This window comes from Chiloscyllium plagiosum, chromosome 12, assembly GCF_004010195.1.
Source record: "Chiloscyllium plagiosum isolate BGI_BamShark_2017 chromosome 12, ASM401019v2, whole genome shotgun sequence".
Taxonomy (NCBI): Eukaryota; Metazoa; Chordata; class Chondrichthyes; order Orectolobiformes; family Hemiscylliidae; genus Chiloscyllium; species Chiloscyllium plagiosum.
Genome location: NC_057721.1, coordinates 34,870,924 through 34,888,201, shown reverse-complemented (window position 1 = coordinate 34,888,201; position 17,278 = coordinate 34,870,924). Strand labels below are relative to the sequence as shown.

The 17,278-nt window shown below is 40.5% G+C and overlaps 1 protein-coding gene across 1 annotated transcript in view; it reads left to right on the top strand.

The window, feature by feature from the left end:
• Nucleotides 1–17,278, top strand: part of si:ch211-214p13.7 — a 53,126-nt gene that overhangs the window by 21,545 nt on the left and 14,303 nt on the right. The window contains exon 2 of the mRNA XM_043700781.1: nucleotides 4,604–4,626. Within this exon, the coding sequence (XP_043556716.1) occupies nucleotides 4,604–4,626 (23 nt within the window). The remainder of the gene's footprint in view (nucleotides 1–4,603; nucleotides 4,627–17,278) is intronic.

The following is a 17,278-nucleotide window of genomic DNA, read 5'->3' as shown; positions in this document are numbered from 1 at the left end:
TCATGTTGCAGTTGTATAAAACTCTGGAGTATTGTGTGCAGTTTTGGTCGCCATACTTTGGGAAGGATGTGGAGGCACTGGAACGGGTGCAGAGGAGATTTACCAGGATGTTGCCTCGTCTGGTAGAAAGATCGTATGAGGAAAGGCTGGGGCACTTGGGGTTGTTTTCATTGGAAAAAAGAAGGTTTAGAGGTGACTTGATAGAGGTGTACAAGATGACTAGGGGTTTAGATAGGGTCGACAGTGAGAATCTTTTTTCACGTATGGAGTCAGCTATTACAAGGGGGCATAGCTTTAAATTAAGGGGGGGTAGGTATAGGACAGATGTTAGGGGTAGGTTCTTTACTCAGCGAGTCGTGAGTTCATGGAATGCCCTGCCAGTAGCAGTGGTGGACTCTCCCTCTTTATGGGCATTTAAGCGGGCATTGGATAGGCATATGGAGGATAGTGGGCTAGTGTAGGTTAGGTGGGCTTGGATCGGCGCAACATCGAGGGCCGAAGGGCCTGTACTGCGCTGTATTCTTCTATGATCTATGTTCTATGTTCTATGGACTAAGTCTTGGCTGTCTCACTTTCTTCGAACTTCTTGGAGGATTCCTGTCCTTGATAGCTAGTGGGTTTTCTTGTGCTCTCATCTCAAAGTCGCCTCATTAATGAACTACCGTGCCCCAATAGCATCCCTCTTGTCTGATTCTACCACTCGCTGTAGCCAGAAGATCTCAACACTTCTTGCATATTCCTGAATAGACCACCATCACTTGGACTTTAAAAGGCAGCTGACAATGCAGAACCACTCTGCATGGATAGTGACATGGATAGTGATATTTGCCCTAGACCTTTCCCTTCCCCAGGGAAGTGAAAATTGCTGCCTTCATCTCCTTTCAGACAGAGGCCTGAGATTTCTGGTGATGGGTAGATGTGGAAGGTGGGGTCAGGGGGTGTTTTGACAGCATGTCCACTTCCCGTATCAAATTCAATGGGGGAAACGAGATCAGACTCTGTCTGCCTGATCTGATGTTGACACCCACTCAGTCACCTATATCTTGAAGTGTTTCTTCTGTGAATATTAAAAGTGTGTCACTTACTTTCATTCAACATTGGGATATGCATTAAGTGTAAAACTATCTCTAACCGGCTACTCTACTATTCAGGGTAGGGGTCTGTGACACAGCGGTCATGTCCCACCAGCTCCAGAGGTGCGTCATATAAAGTTGAGAAAAGCATATCTAGCATTCAGTAATGAGAATGACCAGAAATAATGATGCAACTCTCAAAACTCAAATTAAACACTAACATCCTTAAGGAATCATATTTGAGTTGAAAAGTCAGTTCTGCTTCCCTCTCCAGATACTGAGTTTTTCTGGCACTTTATGACCATTGGACAAATGCAAGTATTTACATTTTTGATGTCACTGATTTTGAACAAACCCACTGCTCTGGAATTTAAAGACAGATGCAATTTCATCAAGAACATAAAAGGAAACCTGTCTCCTAGTTTCTCTCTGTTTCAAAAACTCTGATGTTGTCAGATGTCAGTTTGTGTCTTTCTCTCCCATAACTTTCAAAACACTTGATACCAAAGCAATGAGCAATATCGATCCATTACCTTTTCTTGGATAATTTGGCTCTAGATTTTTGTGTCCATAAAACTTTTCTGAAGTTCTAGCTTGGCATTAAAATGAGGTATTGCTCTAACAAAATATTTATTGATTACAATTCAAATTTACGATGTTTGCCAGTTTTGCGAAATGTATCTAAAAGTTTTTTAACAGTGATTCTGTTCATCTGTTAATGCTACTCCCTGAGATTGAAGAGCTTCTGCGATCCTTAGTAGCAAATTTCTATGAAAACTATAATCAAACCAGTGAAAATTATTGCAGTGTCTTACGTAAAACAAAGCTCATAATTATTGTTGAGAAATGGGGAAATTTCATGGAGGTCCTGCCATAAACAGCTTCATTTTGTGAACTTGACTTTCACTAATGAAGAATATTAAATTAGGACTGGCATTGAGCAATGTTTATAAATATTTATGCAATTATTTAGAAAGCTGCCAACTGGTTATACCACCTAGTATTAAGTTTAGATTAGATTTCTTACAGAATGGAAAAAGGCCCTTCGGCCCAACCAATCCTCCAAAGAGTGACCCACCCAGACCCATTTCCCTCTGACTAATGCACCTCTCCATCTCTACCTATTGTTCACTCCATCTCCCACCCCTCCTGTAACATACGTACCAATCTTTTCTATCTCCCACTATGGGCAATTTAGCATGGCCAATTCACCTGACCGGCAAATATTTGGACTGTGGGAGGAAACCAGAGCACCCGGAGGAAACCTATGCAGACAAGGGGAGAATGTGCAAACTCCACACAGACAGTTACCAGAGGCTGGAATCGAACCTGGGACTCATATCACTCTTTTATATAAAAAGCAATTTGTAAGGAATAATGAAACAAAAGATCACAGACCTGAACACACAGTGAAAATCTTGATGTTACCTTAAGTCTAGAAATAATCACCAAACCTACTCCTCAATTAGATGCTTTATTGAGGCAAAAACAATCAAAGACCTATATCCTTCCTCCACTGACCTGGTGGAGATGTTAAACTCCACTTATTATTTCAGTAAACAAGATCCATCCATCCAGCCCTTCAAGGATGTCCAGCTTTCAGGAAAAACAAAGGTTTTGGAGTATCCACCTTGGGTGCAATAGAAAGGATTCCAGAGGGAAAGCTTGTCAAGAAGAAAACATGACAGAAAATACTGAAGCAAAACATGATTGAGATACAAAAGCTAAATCCCAGTCATGCTGGAGATCTGTAAAAAACCCACAAAATGCTGGAATTACTGACAGTGATCGGACAGTGTCTATATTGAGAGAATCAGAGTCAACATTTCAGGCCCATGTTGGCATTTCATCAAAACTGATAAACTCATTCTCCCAGAAGGACCTTTATCCAGTCCTTTGTTGTTCTCTCTCCATCTCTACCTATTGTTCACTCCATCTCCCACCCCTCCTGTAACATACGTACCAACCTTTTCTATCAGTTCTGAAGAAGGGTCACTGAAACTGAAATGTTAACTACTTTTCTCTCGACATGTGCTGACTAACCTGCTGAGGTTAGCCAGTAATTTCTGTTTGGTTTCTGATCAGGTGTCATCCAACTGAGACATTAACTGTGGATTTCTCTATTGTCTGACCTGCTGAGTTGACTTAAGCCTAGGTTTTCTGGCTCAGAGGTAGGGATACTACTAAAGCACCTCACGAGTTCTTCCTGTTCCTCTTACCAGCTCTGTGCTGAAGTGTCTCATGTGGAATGCTGCTTTCGCATTGAGTCCACACCGCCTGTCCGAAGAGCATCCCAACCCTATCCCATTCCTACATTTCCCATGGCTATTCCACCCAGCCTGCTCATCCCTGAACAATCAACCTAACCTGCATGTGTTTGAACTGTGGAAGGAAACCGGAGCACCGAGAGGAAACACACGCAAAAGTTGGGTTGGGGGGGTGGGCATGGGTAATGGGAAGAATGTGCAAACTCTACTCAGACAGTTGCTCGAGGCTAGAGTTGAACCTGGGTCTGTGAGATAGTTGTGCTAACCAGTGAGCCACTGTGCCACCTGAGCTTGCTCAAAATTAAGTTGCAGATAAGCCAGAATTCATTGTAATTTAATATTTGCAAAATGAAATCTAATCTGTTTACCTACCAGGAAGTATGGATGCTAACAGCTGATGAAATTCTCCTCCATGATGCCTAATACAGCTCAGTTTGTTTGACATATAAGGACCGCCCTTACCTGCTCAATGCTTATCCCAACATGCAGAATATCATTTACCTACTTCCATTATCAAGATAAACGCCCATGCTCCTAGCTCATCTCTGCACTCATTGAAATTCATGCATCTATCACCTTTTTAACATCCTTCAGACTGGATATAAATTCTAACTTAATCAAAATTCTGCTACCTGTCTCCTATCTTGTATAAAATTCCACACATTTATCCCTCCAGTCTTTGTAGATCCCCATGGGATCCCTGAATATCAGCGCATCAATTTCAAGTCTCACATTTAGGCTTCAAGTGCTTCCACTGTTTTGCTCAATCTGGCCTTTACAATCTCCTCCTACTTTTTTGTTCATATCAGTTCACTTCCCACTCTGCTCATACTGCATTACCCTTGTCACCAATTCACCCTCAGTGGCAACGCTTTCAGCTGAGAAACTTCTACATTTTGCCGCATTCTCCATTTTGTTCTATTTTTCCGCACCATTTCCCACCTTTAAAATAATCTCTTCAATTATGCTCATGAGCATGCCCCTCCAACATTAGTACTTCTTTAGATCTGATACCCTTCCAGAGGGTACATTGGTTCATTTTATATTTGTTAAAATGTTTGCAATTGAAAATAGTTATTGACATTGATATATGTTATTTGGTCTGAAACTGTATAGTGAACCATTTTGTTTCTTTATCAGTCTTACAAATGCAGTACATGTTGCTTGAGGTTTAGGTGATGCCTTGAATAAGAAGATTGAGATGAAAGGTAATATTTTGAAACCAAGAGTATATTCATTTTGTTTTTTACCTTTTTTTTTCAGAAAGGAATATGACCATGAATTGGGTGAGTTTCATTTCATTTGGCAATTGAGTTACAGTATAAGAATACAGTGCCATGGTTTTCCAATTAAAGTAGATTCATATTAAAGAAAAATAAGACATTGTCATGTTAAATCATAAGTGACTTTCCTTTTAGCTCAGTGGATAAATCCAAAAGATGTGATACTAATCTATACAGCCTGGGCAAGTTGCAGGTTTGGTATATGCTAATTTTATTGATTTCAAAATAGATGGTGTTTGGTGGTAAAAATGGCCTAAAAATGCATGTAGTTGTTGGGACATGTGACATTTTAAAGAAGAATCAGTAAAATTAGTTTGTGAGAAGTGAATTCAGGAATTAAAACTTCCTCAGAAATACTATTCTTAATATTGCATTTACAATGAAACAGAAATTTCTCCATAATAACTCATGCTGACTCTGCTTTACTTGGAGTAATGATTCACAATTGCTATCAGGGCTTTAGTGACAAAATCTATATATATTTTAATTGGTAGTGGATTGCAATGTTCCATTTCAATATACATTGAAAATTCCTATCATTTTTCTATCCCTGCCACAACACAGATCGACCGTACCAAAATCACAAATGACATTCTAGTTGGCTTTGTCTGTGGTCATTTTTTTTATTGCATCTACAGCCTCTGACATTTTTGGCCACATTCTCTTCCTTTTATGCCTCTCCTTCATCATCTGTCAAGCTCGACTGCCCACGGTTGGTTTCATTCTTTTTATATATTCAGTTTTAGCCAGAGAATGATCTGTAGTCTCATACCAATAATTGTGGTGCTCCCCAAAAGGATCTATCCTTGGCACAAATCTATTTCTCATCTAAATGCTGCCCTTGGTAAAAACATGTGAGAATGTAAGGAATAGGAGCTGGAGTAGGACATTTGGCCTCTTAATGCTGCTCCACAATTATGTAAGGTCTTGCCAAATATAATCTTTGGTATCAACTCCACTTTCTTGTGTGTCCTGATAATCTGGCTGTCTTATAGATCAAAAACATGTCTAACTTGACCTTGAATGTATTAAATAATCCAGCCTCCTCTGTTCCCTGGGTAAAGAATTGTAAAAATTAATGATTCATGGAAGAGATTCCTCTCTTTTATATAAGGGAAACCGTATTCTGAAAGCAGTCCTAGTTTCTACAAGGGGAAATATCCTCTTAGTATCTACCCAGGCAGAACCCTAAAGGTTCAGTAAGATCATCTCTCACTCCTCTACACTCCAATGAGTATAAACTCAACTTTTTCTCTCCCTAACTGTTCAAAATGTCTGGTTTTATAGCCCAAAACATCAGATCTTTCACTGGTTTGATGTCATCCCAATGGTAAAATTCAAATTCGATTGGATTTTCGTATCTGGGGCATAATTTAAACTGATTGGCCAAATTTGAATTTGTTTTTGTTCCTTGACAATGCAACTCCAGCTATTTGTTTCAAGCAAATGTTACATTTTTAAATTGTTCAGCACACTCTGTCAGTCCTTGCCAGCTTCCTCTTGCTCTTAAAGGTACAGTACACATACCTACACCTTCATAATAAGAGGCAAGGATTGATTATGGATAGTCAGCATGGTTTTTTGGAAGGAAAATCATGTTTCACAACTTGATTGAGTTTTTTTAATAAAGTAACCAAAAATACTGCACAGATCAGTAGACATTGATTGCTTGGACTTTAGGAAAACCTTTGACAAAGCTCCGCATGATAGACTAATTAGTAACATTACAGCACATGGGATTTATGATGTGCATGCCTATTGGATACAAAATTGGCTTTACAGCAGGACACAGAGGATGGTGGTAAAGGGTTGTTTTTCAAATTGGAGGTCTGTCACCAGTGATGTTCCACAGGGATTGGTACTGGATCCATTTTTGTTTGTCATTTATATAAATGATTTGGATGAGAATATAGGAGCTATGGTTAGTAAATATGCAGATGACACTAACATTGGTGCTATAATGGACAATGAAGAAAGTTATATAAGATTACAAAGAAATCTTGATTATTTGGGTCAAGGGGCTGAGGAGTGGCAGATGGAGTTTAATTTAGATAAATGTGAGGAATTACATTTTGGTAATACAAACAAGGACAGAACTTATACAATTAATGCTGGGGCCCTGGATAGTGTTGTAAAAGATAGAGACCTAGGGGTTCAGGTACATTTTAAAAAAAAATTTGCATCACTGGTCAGCAGGGTCATTAAGAGGGTGTTTAGCACGCTTGCTTTCATTACTCAATTTGAGCATCGGAGTTGGAATGTCATGTTGGTGTTATACAGGATGTTGGTGTGGCCTCTTCTGTAGTACTGTGTTCAATTCTGATCGCCTGTTATAGAAAGGATATTATTAAACTGGAGAAGGTTCAGAAAAGATTTACCAGGATGTGGCTGGGAATGGAAGATTTGAAGTACAAAAATAGACTAGAAAGACTGGGAGTGTAGAAAGTTAAAGGTGACCCTATTGAGGTTTATAAAATCATGAGGAAAATCATAAGGTGAATGACCATGGTCTTTTTCCCTTGGGTGGAGGAGTTAAAAAACTAGGGGGCATTTTTTAAAGTGAAAGAAGAAAGAGTTAAAATGATGTGAGGTGTAACTTTTTTACACAGAAAGTTGTTTGTGTGTGAACTGCCAGAGAAAGTGGTGGATGCGGGTACAGTTGGAACATTTAAGAAACATTTGGATAATTTGAGGAATAGGAAAGGTTTGGAGGGATCTGGGTTGAATGCAAGCAGGTGGGACTAGTTTAGTTTGGGATTATGATCGGTGTGGACTTGTTAGACCGACAGGTCTGTTTCCACATTGTATGACTCTATAATTCTAAATGAGAAGACAAAAGACATCAACTGGAATTTTACCAGGCCAGACTGAAATGGTTTGTAACATGGCAGCTAAACGCAGTGGAGGGAGATCTGCTGGGTTTCTGTTACCAGGGTTATTGGTCAAATGCTGCAATGACAGTGACCATTTTATGATGTTGTTACAATTCTACTGACATTAGCATGACCTTCCACTTTATGAAGAGTTCATCAGTTTCAATGAGACAGCTCCAAAGGGGCTTCAGAGTTGACCTTCAAAGGTCAATTTGCTGCCTTAGTCCTATTGTTCACTCATATGTATTGGGGACCCACTTTTGGTCCCGATATCAGGACTGATAAAATGTCAGGCATTGTCTGCCACAAACTCCATTCCTCAGTCACTATTTCACCTCCCTTCCTGGCTTGGATGTCTCACAAGTTATGATTTGGCGATGCCGGTGTTGGACTGGGGTGTATAAAGTTAAAAATCACACAACACCAGGTTATAGTCCAACAGGTTTAATTGGAAGCACTAGCTTTCGGAGCGTTGCTCCTTCATCAGGTGATAGTGGATGGCTCAATCCTAACACAGAATTTATAGCAAAAATTTACAGTGTGATGTAACTGAAATTATACATTGAAAAATTGATTGTCTGATAAGCCTTTCATCTGTTAGAATACCGTGATAGTTTCATTTCTTTCATTTGTAAATCACAAAACCTTTATTTTAAAAAGTTGCATTCTCGGGTTAGCTGTTAACAATGATGATAGCTAGACAATATTTTGAAGGTGTTGGCCCCCTGTGTTGTCTGTCTTTGCCATGATGTTTAGATTGATTCTAATCTAAAAAGTGAGATAACGGAGTTTTGCATGAATGCATGCAGTTTTTGAGCAAAGTGCAATGTAACCCTGAAAGTACAAATTCACCCCATAAAATATATGTGTGCATGTGGGTCTTTGTCTGTCTGTGTGTGTGTGTCTGTCTGGGGTGGGGGTTGTGAGTGTGAGAAAGTGTGTGTGTGTAGTGAGTTCCCAGTTGAGCCTCTCCCTATGGGTACCGAACTTAGCTATCAGCCTCTGTTCGGCCACTTTTCGCTGCTGCCTGTCCCGAAGTCCGCCTTGGAGGATGGTCACCCGAGGTCTGAGGCTGAATGTCCTGGACCACTGAAGTGTTCCCCAACGTATAAGGTAGACAGCGTTGGCTGAGTCACATGAGTACCTGCCATGTACAAGGTGGGGGCTGTCCCCACACGTAATGGTGGTATCTATGTCCACACTCTGACACGTCTTGCAGCGCCCACCATGACAGGGTTGTATGGTGTTGTCCTGAGGGCCAGACAGCTTGCTACAAACAATGATCTGTTTGAGGTTTGGCGGTTGTTTAAAGGCAAGTAGTGGAGGTGTGGGGAAGGTCTTGATGAGGTGCTCATCCTCATTGATAATGTGTTGCAGGTCACGAAGAACATGGCGTAATTATTCAGTTCTTGGGAAATACTGAACAATGAAGGGTACCCTGTCGGTTGCAGCACGTTTCTGTCTCCTGAGGAGGTCATTACAGTTTCTTGCTGTGGCACGTCGGAACTGGTGGTTGATGAGTTGGGCATTGTACCCCGTTCTTGTGAGGGCATCCCTGAATACTTCTGTCCGTCACGTTCCTCCTCATCTGAACAGATACGGTGTATGTGTAGGGCTTGTCCATAGGGGACAGCTGTTTTAATATGTTTTGGGTGGAAGCTGGAGAAGCGTAGCATTGTGAGGTTGTCTGTGGGCCTGCGGTAGGGTGTGGTGCTGAGGTGTGCATCCTTGATGGAGACGCATGTGTCCAAGAACGAGACAGGTAGTTGAGAGTAGTCCATGTGAGTTTGATGGTGGGATGAAACTTGTTGATGTCACTGTGTAGTTTTATCAGTGACTCCTCGCCATGGGTCCAGAGGAAGGAAGTGTCGTCAATGTACCTGGTGTATAATGTTGACAAGCTAGGTTCAGTCTCACGCGGTTGATCCATTGACACACCTTCAAGTAAAATGGCTAATCAAATCACTCTACTTATGCAGGAACAAATGTTTTTGAAATCCTCCTTTCTGCCTCTTTTTGCTATAAATATAAGCCATGTAAGGAAATGCCTGTTTTTTTGCTAAATTAGTTGTTTTTTTTTTAAATTATATCACTGTTCAGTTTGAAGCTATTGTTAGATATACGCTTTCTTATTACAAGCCTAGGCTTGAAAACACACAGGTGTATGCCTGCATTCTTATCCTTAACACACAGAATCAGTCTCCACTGATGGAGTGAAAGAAATTTTTCACAAAGAGGTCCCTTTTCACTCACAGCTCCATTATAATTCAAATTCAGTTTGAAGATGCCTGCTGGTATGTGCAAATCTAGGTCTCATTGTTGCACTGCTGTCCTTACACCCACATTGCAGTGATTCAGTCAGGGCACCATTGCTGCTTTGATGTTCAATTCCACGACCAAGAGATACACAGAAACTGAGCACACAGGATTCTTCCATTACAAGGTTACATTCTGTAATCTTAAGGAAAGACAAGAGCAGTTGCATGATCAGTGATGATTACAAGTGGGGTAGATTTATTAATGAAGGAAGGGATTATATAAAACCTTGGTGAGGCCTCTTCGGGAATACTGTGTCCAGTTCTGGTTGCCCAATTATAGGGAGGATGTTATTAAGCTGGAAGGGGTTCAGAAGAGATTGACCAGGATGTTGTTGGGTATGTTATATTTGTATTATAAAGAAAAGCTAGATAGGCTGCGACTTTTTCCAAAGACTAGGGGTCACGATTTTAAGGTGAGAGGAGAGAGATTTAAAAAAGACATGAGAGGTAATTTTTTTTACACAGAGGGTAATTCACATGTGCAATGAACTTCGAGGAAGTGTGGATGTGGGTACAGTTACAAAGTTTAAAAGTCTTTTGGATAGGTACATAAATAGGAAAGGTTTGGAGTTATATACGTCAGGAGCAGGTAGGTGGGACTGGTTTAGTTTGAGTTTATATTGGCATGGACTGGTTGGATCAAAGGATCTGTTTCTGTGCTGTGTGATTCTATGACTCTATGGTGAGGAGTCAGAAAGATCATGATGTGGCATCAGTTTGGGTGGAAATAAGGAATGGAAAGAGTCAAGGATGGAGTCATCCATAGGCCCTGAAGAGTTGCCCCATTGTAGAATAAGGCACAACTCAGGCGATATTGAGGCATGTAAGAAGAACACCAGACTTTTTCCACTGATCAGCATATTAACTGAACAAATCAGAAGGGTCCACTCCCTGCGTCCCTATCTCCTCCACACCTTTGATGGTCTGCTTTGTCCTTAATGGGCTTTACAGTAAATTAATGAATTGGAAAACCCAGGCAATTTACTGCTGGTGGCTAAGAGATGAAGAATACCATGGGTGATTTGATGATGGGGAGAAAAAGCATACAGTTCTGAGTAAGAGCACTTCTGGATACATATATAAAAAAAACAAACAAAAAAAGAAACAAGCCAAATGGGGAAAGAGTGACATGTCAGAAAAACTATAGAGTGTATCAGAGATCGTTTGTTTATTTCTCAAAGCAATGTGTTGCAAAACCTACCCTGGAACAGACTATTTTAGATGTAGCAGTGTGTAATGAGGTGTGACTAATAAGAAATCTGATAGTTAAGGATCCTTTAAGTAATAGCAAGGTAGAATTTCAAATTCACTTTGAGGGAGAGTAACTTAGATCTCAAACCAGTTTCCACAACTTAAAGAAGGCCAATTAGAGAGGTTTGAAGAAAGATTGCCTAAAATGGGCTGAACCAGGTTAGTGGCAGTGACTACTAATTCATAACGCTCAGCAAAAATGTATTACAATCAAATAGAAGGGTACAATGGGAAGGACGAAGCTCCCGTGGTTAGTAAAGCGATCAAATGATATTTCCAGTCAGAAACTATGGTATACAGTATGGCAAATTTAGTAGGAAGGGCTTATGCCAGAAACATCGATTCTCCTGTTCCCTGGATGCTGCCTGACCTGCTGCGCTTTTCCAGCAACACATTTTCAGCTGGCAAATTTAGTAGTATGCCAGAGGGTTGGCAATTTTTTGGATCCAGCAGCAGATGACTAGAAAGCTAAATAAATGGAAGGAAATTGCTTATGAAAGTAAATTGTCAAGAAATATAAAAACAAATGGTGAGAACTTTTAAATTATAAATGAAAAAAGAGAGCAACTAAAATGAGTAGTGGCGCCCTTGGCAGATGTAATGTTGATTTAAAAGTAGGTAACAGGTAAATTGCTGATAGATCAAACCCATATTTTACATATTTCTTCATGGTGGAGGATATGATGATATTCAAAGGATAGTGGATAAACAATGTGCTAATCGAGGAAAAAAAGGTCTTTTAGCAGTCTCTATAATGAGGGACAACAATATTTGACAAACTAGTGGGACTGAAAGCCGACACATTAACAGTACCAAGAGTTTTAAAGAAAGTGGCTATAGATATAGTAGAGGCATTGTTCAAAATATTCCACAACTCACTGGATTTTGGGAGAGATCCAGTGGATTGGCAAGAGACTAAAGTCAGGACTCTGTTGAAGAAGGATAGAGACAGAAAGCAGGAAATGACAGGCAGTTAGCCTAACATCAGTTATTGGGAAAATGCTAAAGTCTGTTATTAAGGAAGAAATAGCAAAAGATTTAGAAAATTTAAACACAGTCAAACAAAGTCAGCATGGTTTTGTGAAAGGGAAATCTACTGTTACAAATTTGCGAGAATACTTTGAGGAAATAACAAAGTTGATAAGGAGGGTAGATGTTGTGTTTTAGATTTCTGGAATGAATTAGATAAATTGTCACACAAAATGTCTTTGCAAACAATTTGAGCTCACAGTCTTGGGGGTCATGTGTTAGCATGGTTTGAGGATCAGTTAATACACAAAAGCCAGATAATCTGAATTAATGGGTCTTTTTCAGGTTTGACAGATGTAAGCAGTGGAGTGCCACAAGGGTCAGTCATAAGGCCTCGGGTATTTAGTATGTATATAAAAGACTTGGAGGAGGGGACAAAGTCAAATGCATTCAAATTTACTGACAAAACAAAATTAGGCGGGAGGGCATGTTGTGACGCAGACACTAGGAATTGGCAAAGGGGATATAAAGTGGTTGAGTAAGTGGGCAGGAAGTTGGCAGATTAAGTTTATTGTCAGAAATTGTGAAGTCGTGGACCTTGTTAGGAAGAATCAAAAAGTGCAGCGCAGACGGATATGTATCATGAAACACAAACTGTTAGCTGTCAGTTCAATGAGTAATTAAGGCAAATTAAACATTGGCCTTCACTGCCCAGGTTTGGAGTTTAAAAATAGGAAAAATCTTGTTTCAAGTTTACGGGGTGTTGGTGAGGTCACACCTGGAGTAGTGGCATTGAAGACTGAAGAGATTCATAGGTTGATTCCTGGGTTGAATTGGTTGACTTCCTATGAATCGCTGAACAGATTATGCCTTTATTTATTGTAATTTAGATTAATGGGAAGTGACCTTATTGAAACATACAAGATTCTGAGGAGATTTCACAGGACAGTTGTTGAGAAAATTGTTCCATGAGTTGGGAATCTCAAACTCGGGGCCATAGTTACAGAATATGGGTACACTAATTTAAACTGAGATGCAAAGAATTTTTTTCTCTCAGAGGGCTGTGAATGTGTGGATTTCTCTCACACAGAAAGTCATGGCTAGATCACTAAACGCCTTAAAGAGGAGGTACATAGTTTTCTGAAATATCAAGGAGTTGAGAGCTAAAACAAGTTGACACAAAAGAGGAGCTAAAGCCATGATTTTGGAGCAGATTTGAGGGGCTGAATGGCCTATTCCTAGTCATATTACTTACGCTCTTGTGTTTAATAAGACTGTAAATAATGCATTAGCTAGCAATTTACCACTCTTTCTGTTCTTTCTGTTTCACCTTAAAAACCATGTCTTTCCCTGAGCTATTGAATCTTCTCCTAATAGCTACATAAATGGCTTTGTATCAAGTTTATTTGATAGTGTTAATGTAATGTCTTGCAACATTATACTACCTTAAAGACACTATAGCTACATCAAGGTGCATTTATGACGAATTCACGTAACCTGCCAACATTTTACAACGTAACTATTAGACCTTAGATAGCAAAGTGTCAAAAACAGCTATGTAGCAAACCTAGATTATGAATAACATTCGACAAAACATAGTGATTGCAGACTAAACAAAACAAGTGGTGCAGATATCTGGCAAAACCATGAAAATTTAAAAGTAATGTTCTAAAACCCACTAAAGTAACCTCACTTAAGCACACACAAAATAAATCATACCTGTGTACTGTAATCTTCCCTCCCACCAACTCTACTTCCCGTCTATTCCACAACTGGTTACTAATGTTTCAGATTGGCTCATCAACTCTTTTGTTGCACTAAACCACTAACACCTCTACTATTGTTGGGGTGGGATGGGGGAAGGTAGGGGGGATGTTGTAGTGTATCAGCATAATTTCACCAAAGGAAGCAGAGACTGTTCAAAGGTGTGAAAGAACCAGGGTGTATCATAGTTTAGCACACTCATCTGCAAAACAAACTATGTGTAATTTTCTGGTCAATATTTTGGAAATTCAAAAGCAGTACCTTTTTTAAAATTAGATATAGCTATTTCTAAATATGCATGAAAAACATATGTGTACAAGTCATAGAGTCATAGAGATGTACAGCATGGGAACAGACCCTTCGGTCCAATCCGTCCATGCCGACCAGATATCCCAACCCAATCTAGTCCCACCTGCCAGCACCTGGCCCATATCCCTCCAAACCCTTCCTATCCATATACACATCCAAATGCCTCTTTAATGTTGCAATTGTAGCAACCTCCACCATTTTCTTTGGCAGCACATTCCATACACATCGTCCATGCCGACCAGATATCCCAACCCAATCTAGTCCCACCTGCCAGCACCTGGCCCATATCCCTCCAAATCCTTCCTATTCATATACACATCCAAATGCCTCTTTAATGTTGCAATTGTAGCAACCTCCACCATTTCCTTTGGCAGCACATTCCATACACATAGCACCCTCTGCGTGAAAATGTTCCCCCATAAGTCTCTTTTATATCTTTCCCCTCTTACCCTAAACCTATGCCTCTAGTTCTGGACTCCCCGACCCCAGGGAAAAGAATTTGCCTATTTACCTTATCCATGCCCCTCATAGTTTTGTAAACCTCTATAAGGGTAACCCCTCAGCCTCCGACGCTCCAGAGAAAACAGCCCCAGCCTGTTCAGCCTCTCCATAGCTCAAATCCTCCAACCCTGGCAACGTCCTTGTAAATCTTCTCTGGACCTTTTCAGGTTTCACAACATCTGTAGGCGGCACAGTGGCACAGTGGTTAGCACTGCTGCCTCACAGCGCCGGAGACCCGGGTTCAATTCCCGCCTCAGGCGACTGACTGTGTGGAGTTTGCACGTTCTCCCCGTGTCTGCGTGGGTCTCCTCCAGGTGCTCCGGTTTCCTCCCACAGTCCAAAGATATGTAGGTCAGGTGAATTGGCCATGCTAAATTGCCCATAGTGTTAGGTAAGGGGTAAATGTAGGGGTATGGGTGGGTTGCGCTTCGGCGAGTCGGTGTGGACTAGTTGGGCCGAAGGGCCTGATAGGAAGGAGACCAGAATTACATGCAATATTCCAACAGTGGCCTAACCAATGTCCTGTACAGCCGCAACATGACCTCCCAACTCCTGTACTCAATATTCTGACCAATAAAGGAAAGCATACCAAAGCCTTCTTCACTATTCTATCTACCTGCGACTCCACTTTCAAGGAGTTATGAACCTGCACTCCAAAGTCTCTCTATTCAGTAACACTCCCTAGGCCCTTACCATTAAGTGTATAAGTCCTGCTAAGATTTGCTTTCCCAAAATGCAGCACCTCACATTTATCTGAATTAAACTCCATCTGCCACTCCTCAGCCCATTGGCCCATCTGGTCAAGATCTTGTTGTAATCTGAGGTAACTCTCTTCGCTGTCCACTACACCTCCAATTTTGGTGTCATCTGCAAACTTACTAACCGAACCTCTTATGCTTGCATCCAAATCATTTATGTAAATGACAAAAAGTAGAGGACCCAGCAACGATCTTTGTGGCTTTCATTGGTCACAGGCCTCCAGTCTAAAAAACAACCCTCCACCACCACCCTCTGTCTTCAACCTTTGAGCCAGTTCTGTATCCAAATGCCTAATTCTCCCTGTAGTCCATGAGATCTAACCTTGCTAATCAGTCTCACATGGGGAACCTTGTCGAACGCCTTACTGAAGTCCATATAGATCACATCTACCGCTCTGCACTCATCAATCTTCTTTGTTACTTCTTCAAAAAACTCAATCAAATTTGTGGGACATGATTTCCCCCACACAAAGCCATGTTGACTATCACTAATCAGTCCTTGCCTTTCCAAATACATGTACATCCTGTCCCTCAGGATTCTCTCCAACAACTTGCCCACCATCGAGATCAGGCTCACCGGTCTATAGTTCCCTGGCTTGTCCTTACCACCCTGTCTGCAAAGATCAGAGCTCTTTATTTTAATATCTATAGCTCCTATTTTACACAAGAGTGCTGGACTAAGAATCTAAGTAAATAATCCCTTGCCTGTCAACAAGTTGAGGTTGACTTAATATTGGGTTGGCTTTGAAACATCAGATTTATAGAAACTGACGATTCTGGGAATGAATGGAACCTGGTAAGGAGCTCAGCAGTGATTGTACTTGCAAACTATATCTGCACGACATACTCCAGTTGAAGTGTAACTTCTCAGAAAAATACGTGATTGATAGTATTTCTTCTGTGCTTTAGAACTATAGAACTCATTGCCACAGAACGCTATGGATCCATGTCATTGAGTGTATTTAAGACAGAGGTAGATAGGTTGTTAAATATAAAGGGATCAAAGGTTACATGGAGAAGGCATAAGAATGGGGTTGAGAAACATGTCAGCCATGATTAAAGGGCTGAATGGCCTAATTTTGCTCCTTTATGTTATGATCTTATGCTCTTTTTTGATTAGCCAACTGGTTTAACGCAAGATCTATTGTTGTAACTGAAGATTACAGCTAAGAAATTAACTTTTCAAATATTAAACACCTGAAGTTGTTAATTTAATCGAAATGGCTAGTCAAGTGATGTGTTGCAGCAATAGTATGTGGGAACTGTTGGATGTTTTGACTGCTTGAAGAGCCTTGGGTCAGAGTTGATAAGCTGGAATCCACGATGCAGACACTGTAACACATTAGGGAACAGGAGAGTTAGTTTGACACTGTGTTTCAGGAGGCAATCACATATCTTAGATTTATTACATCAAATTTGATCCATGATCAGGGCTAATAAAGTATGACTGCAATTAAGGCAGATAATGAGCTTCGGGATTTAGCTTTAGAGCAGCCACAGCCAATGCCCTTGTCCAGTAGGTGCTTTTATTCCCATTGTGGATATGGGCACAGACTGCAGGGTGGATGATCAAATTGACCACAGCACCGTGGTATAGTGTCATTCAGTGGAGGGAAATAACTGAAACATAGAACTATTAGGGAATTGCATAGTTAGAGGGATAGATCCTGTTCTCTGTAACAAAGACAGAGAGTCTGGAAGACCGTATTGCGTACCTGGTGTTGAGGTATAGGGAATCTCTTCTGGGCTGGAAGGAACATGAAGTTAGAGGGGCAATATCAAGTTGTCATAGTCCACATACTTAGAAATATTATGGGTAGGACTTGGACAGAGGTTCTGATGAAGGATTAGTTTAGGGCTAAATTAAAAAGCAGAACCTCGAAGTTAATAGTTTCAGAATTACATGCTGAAA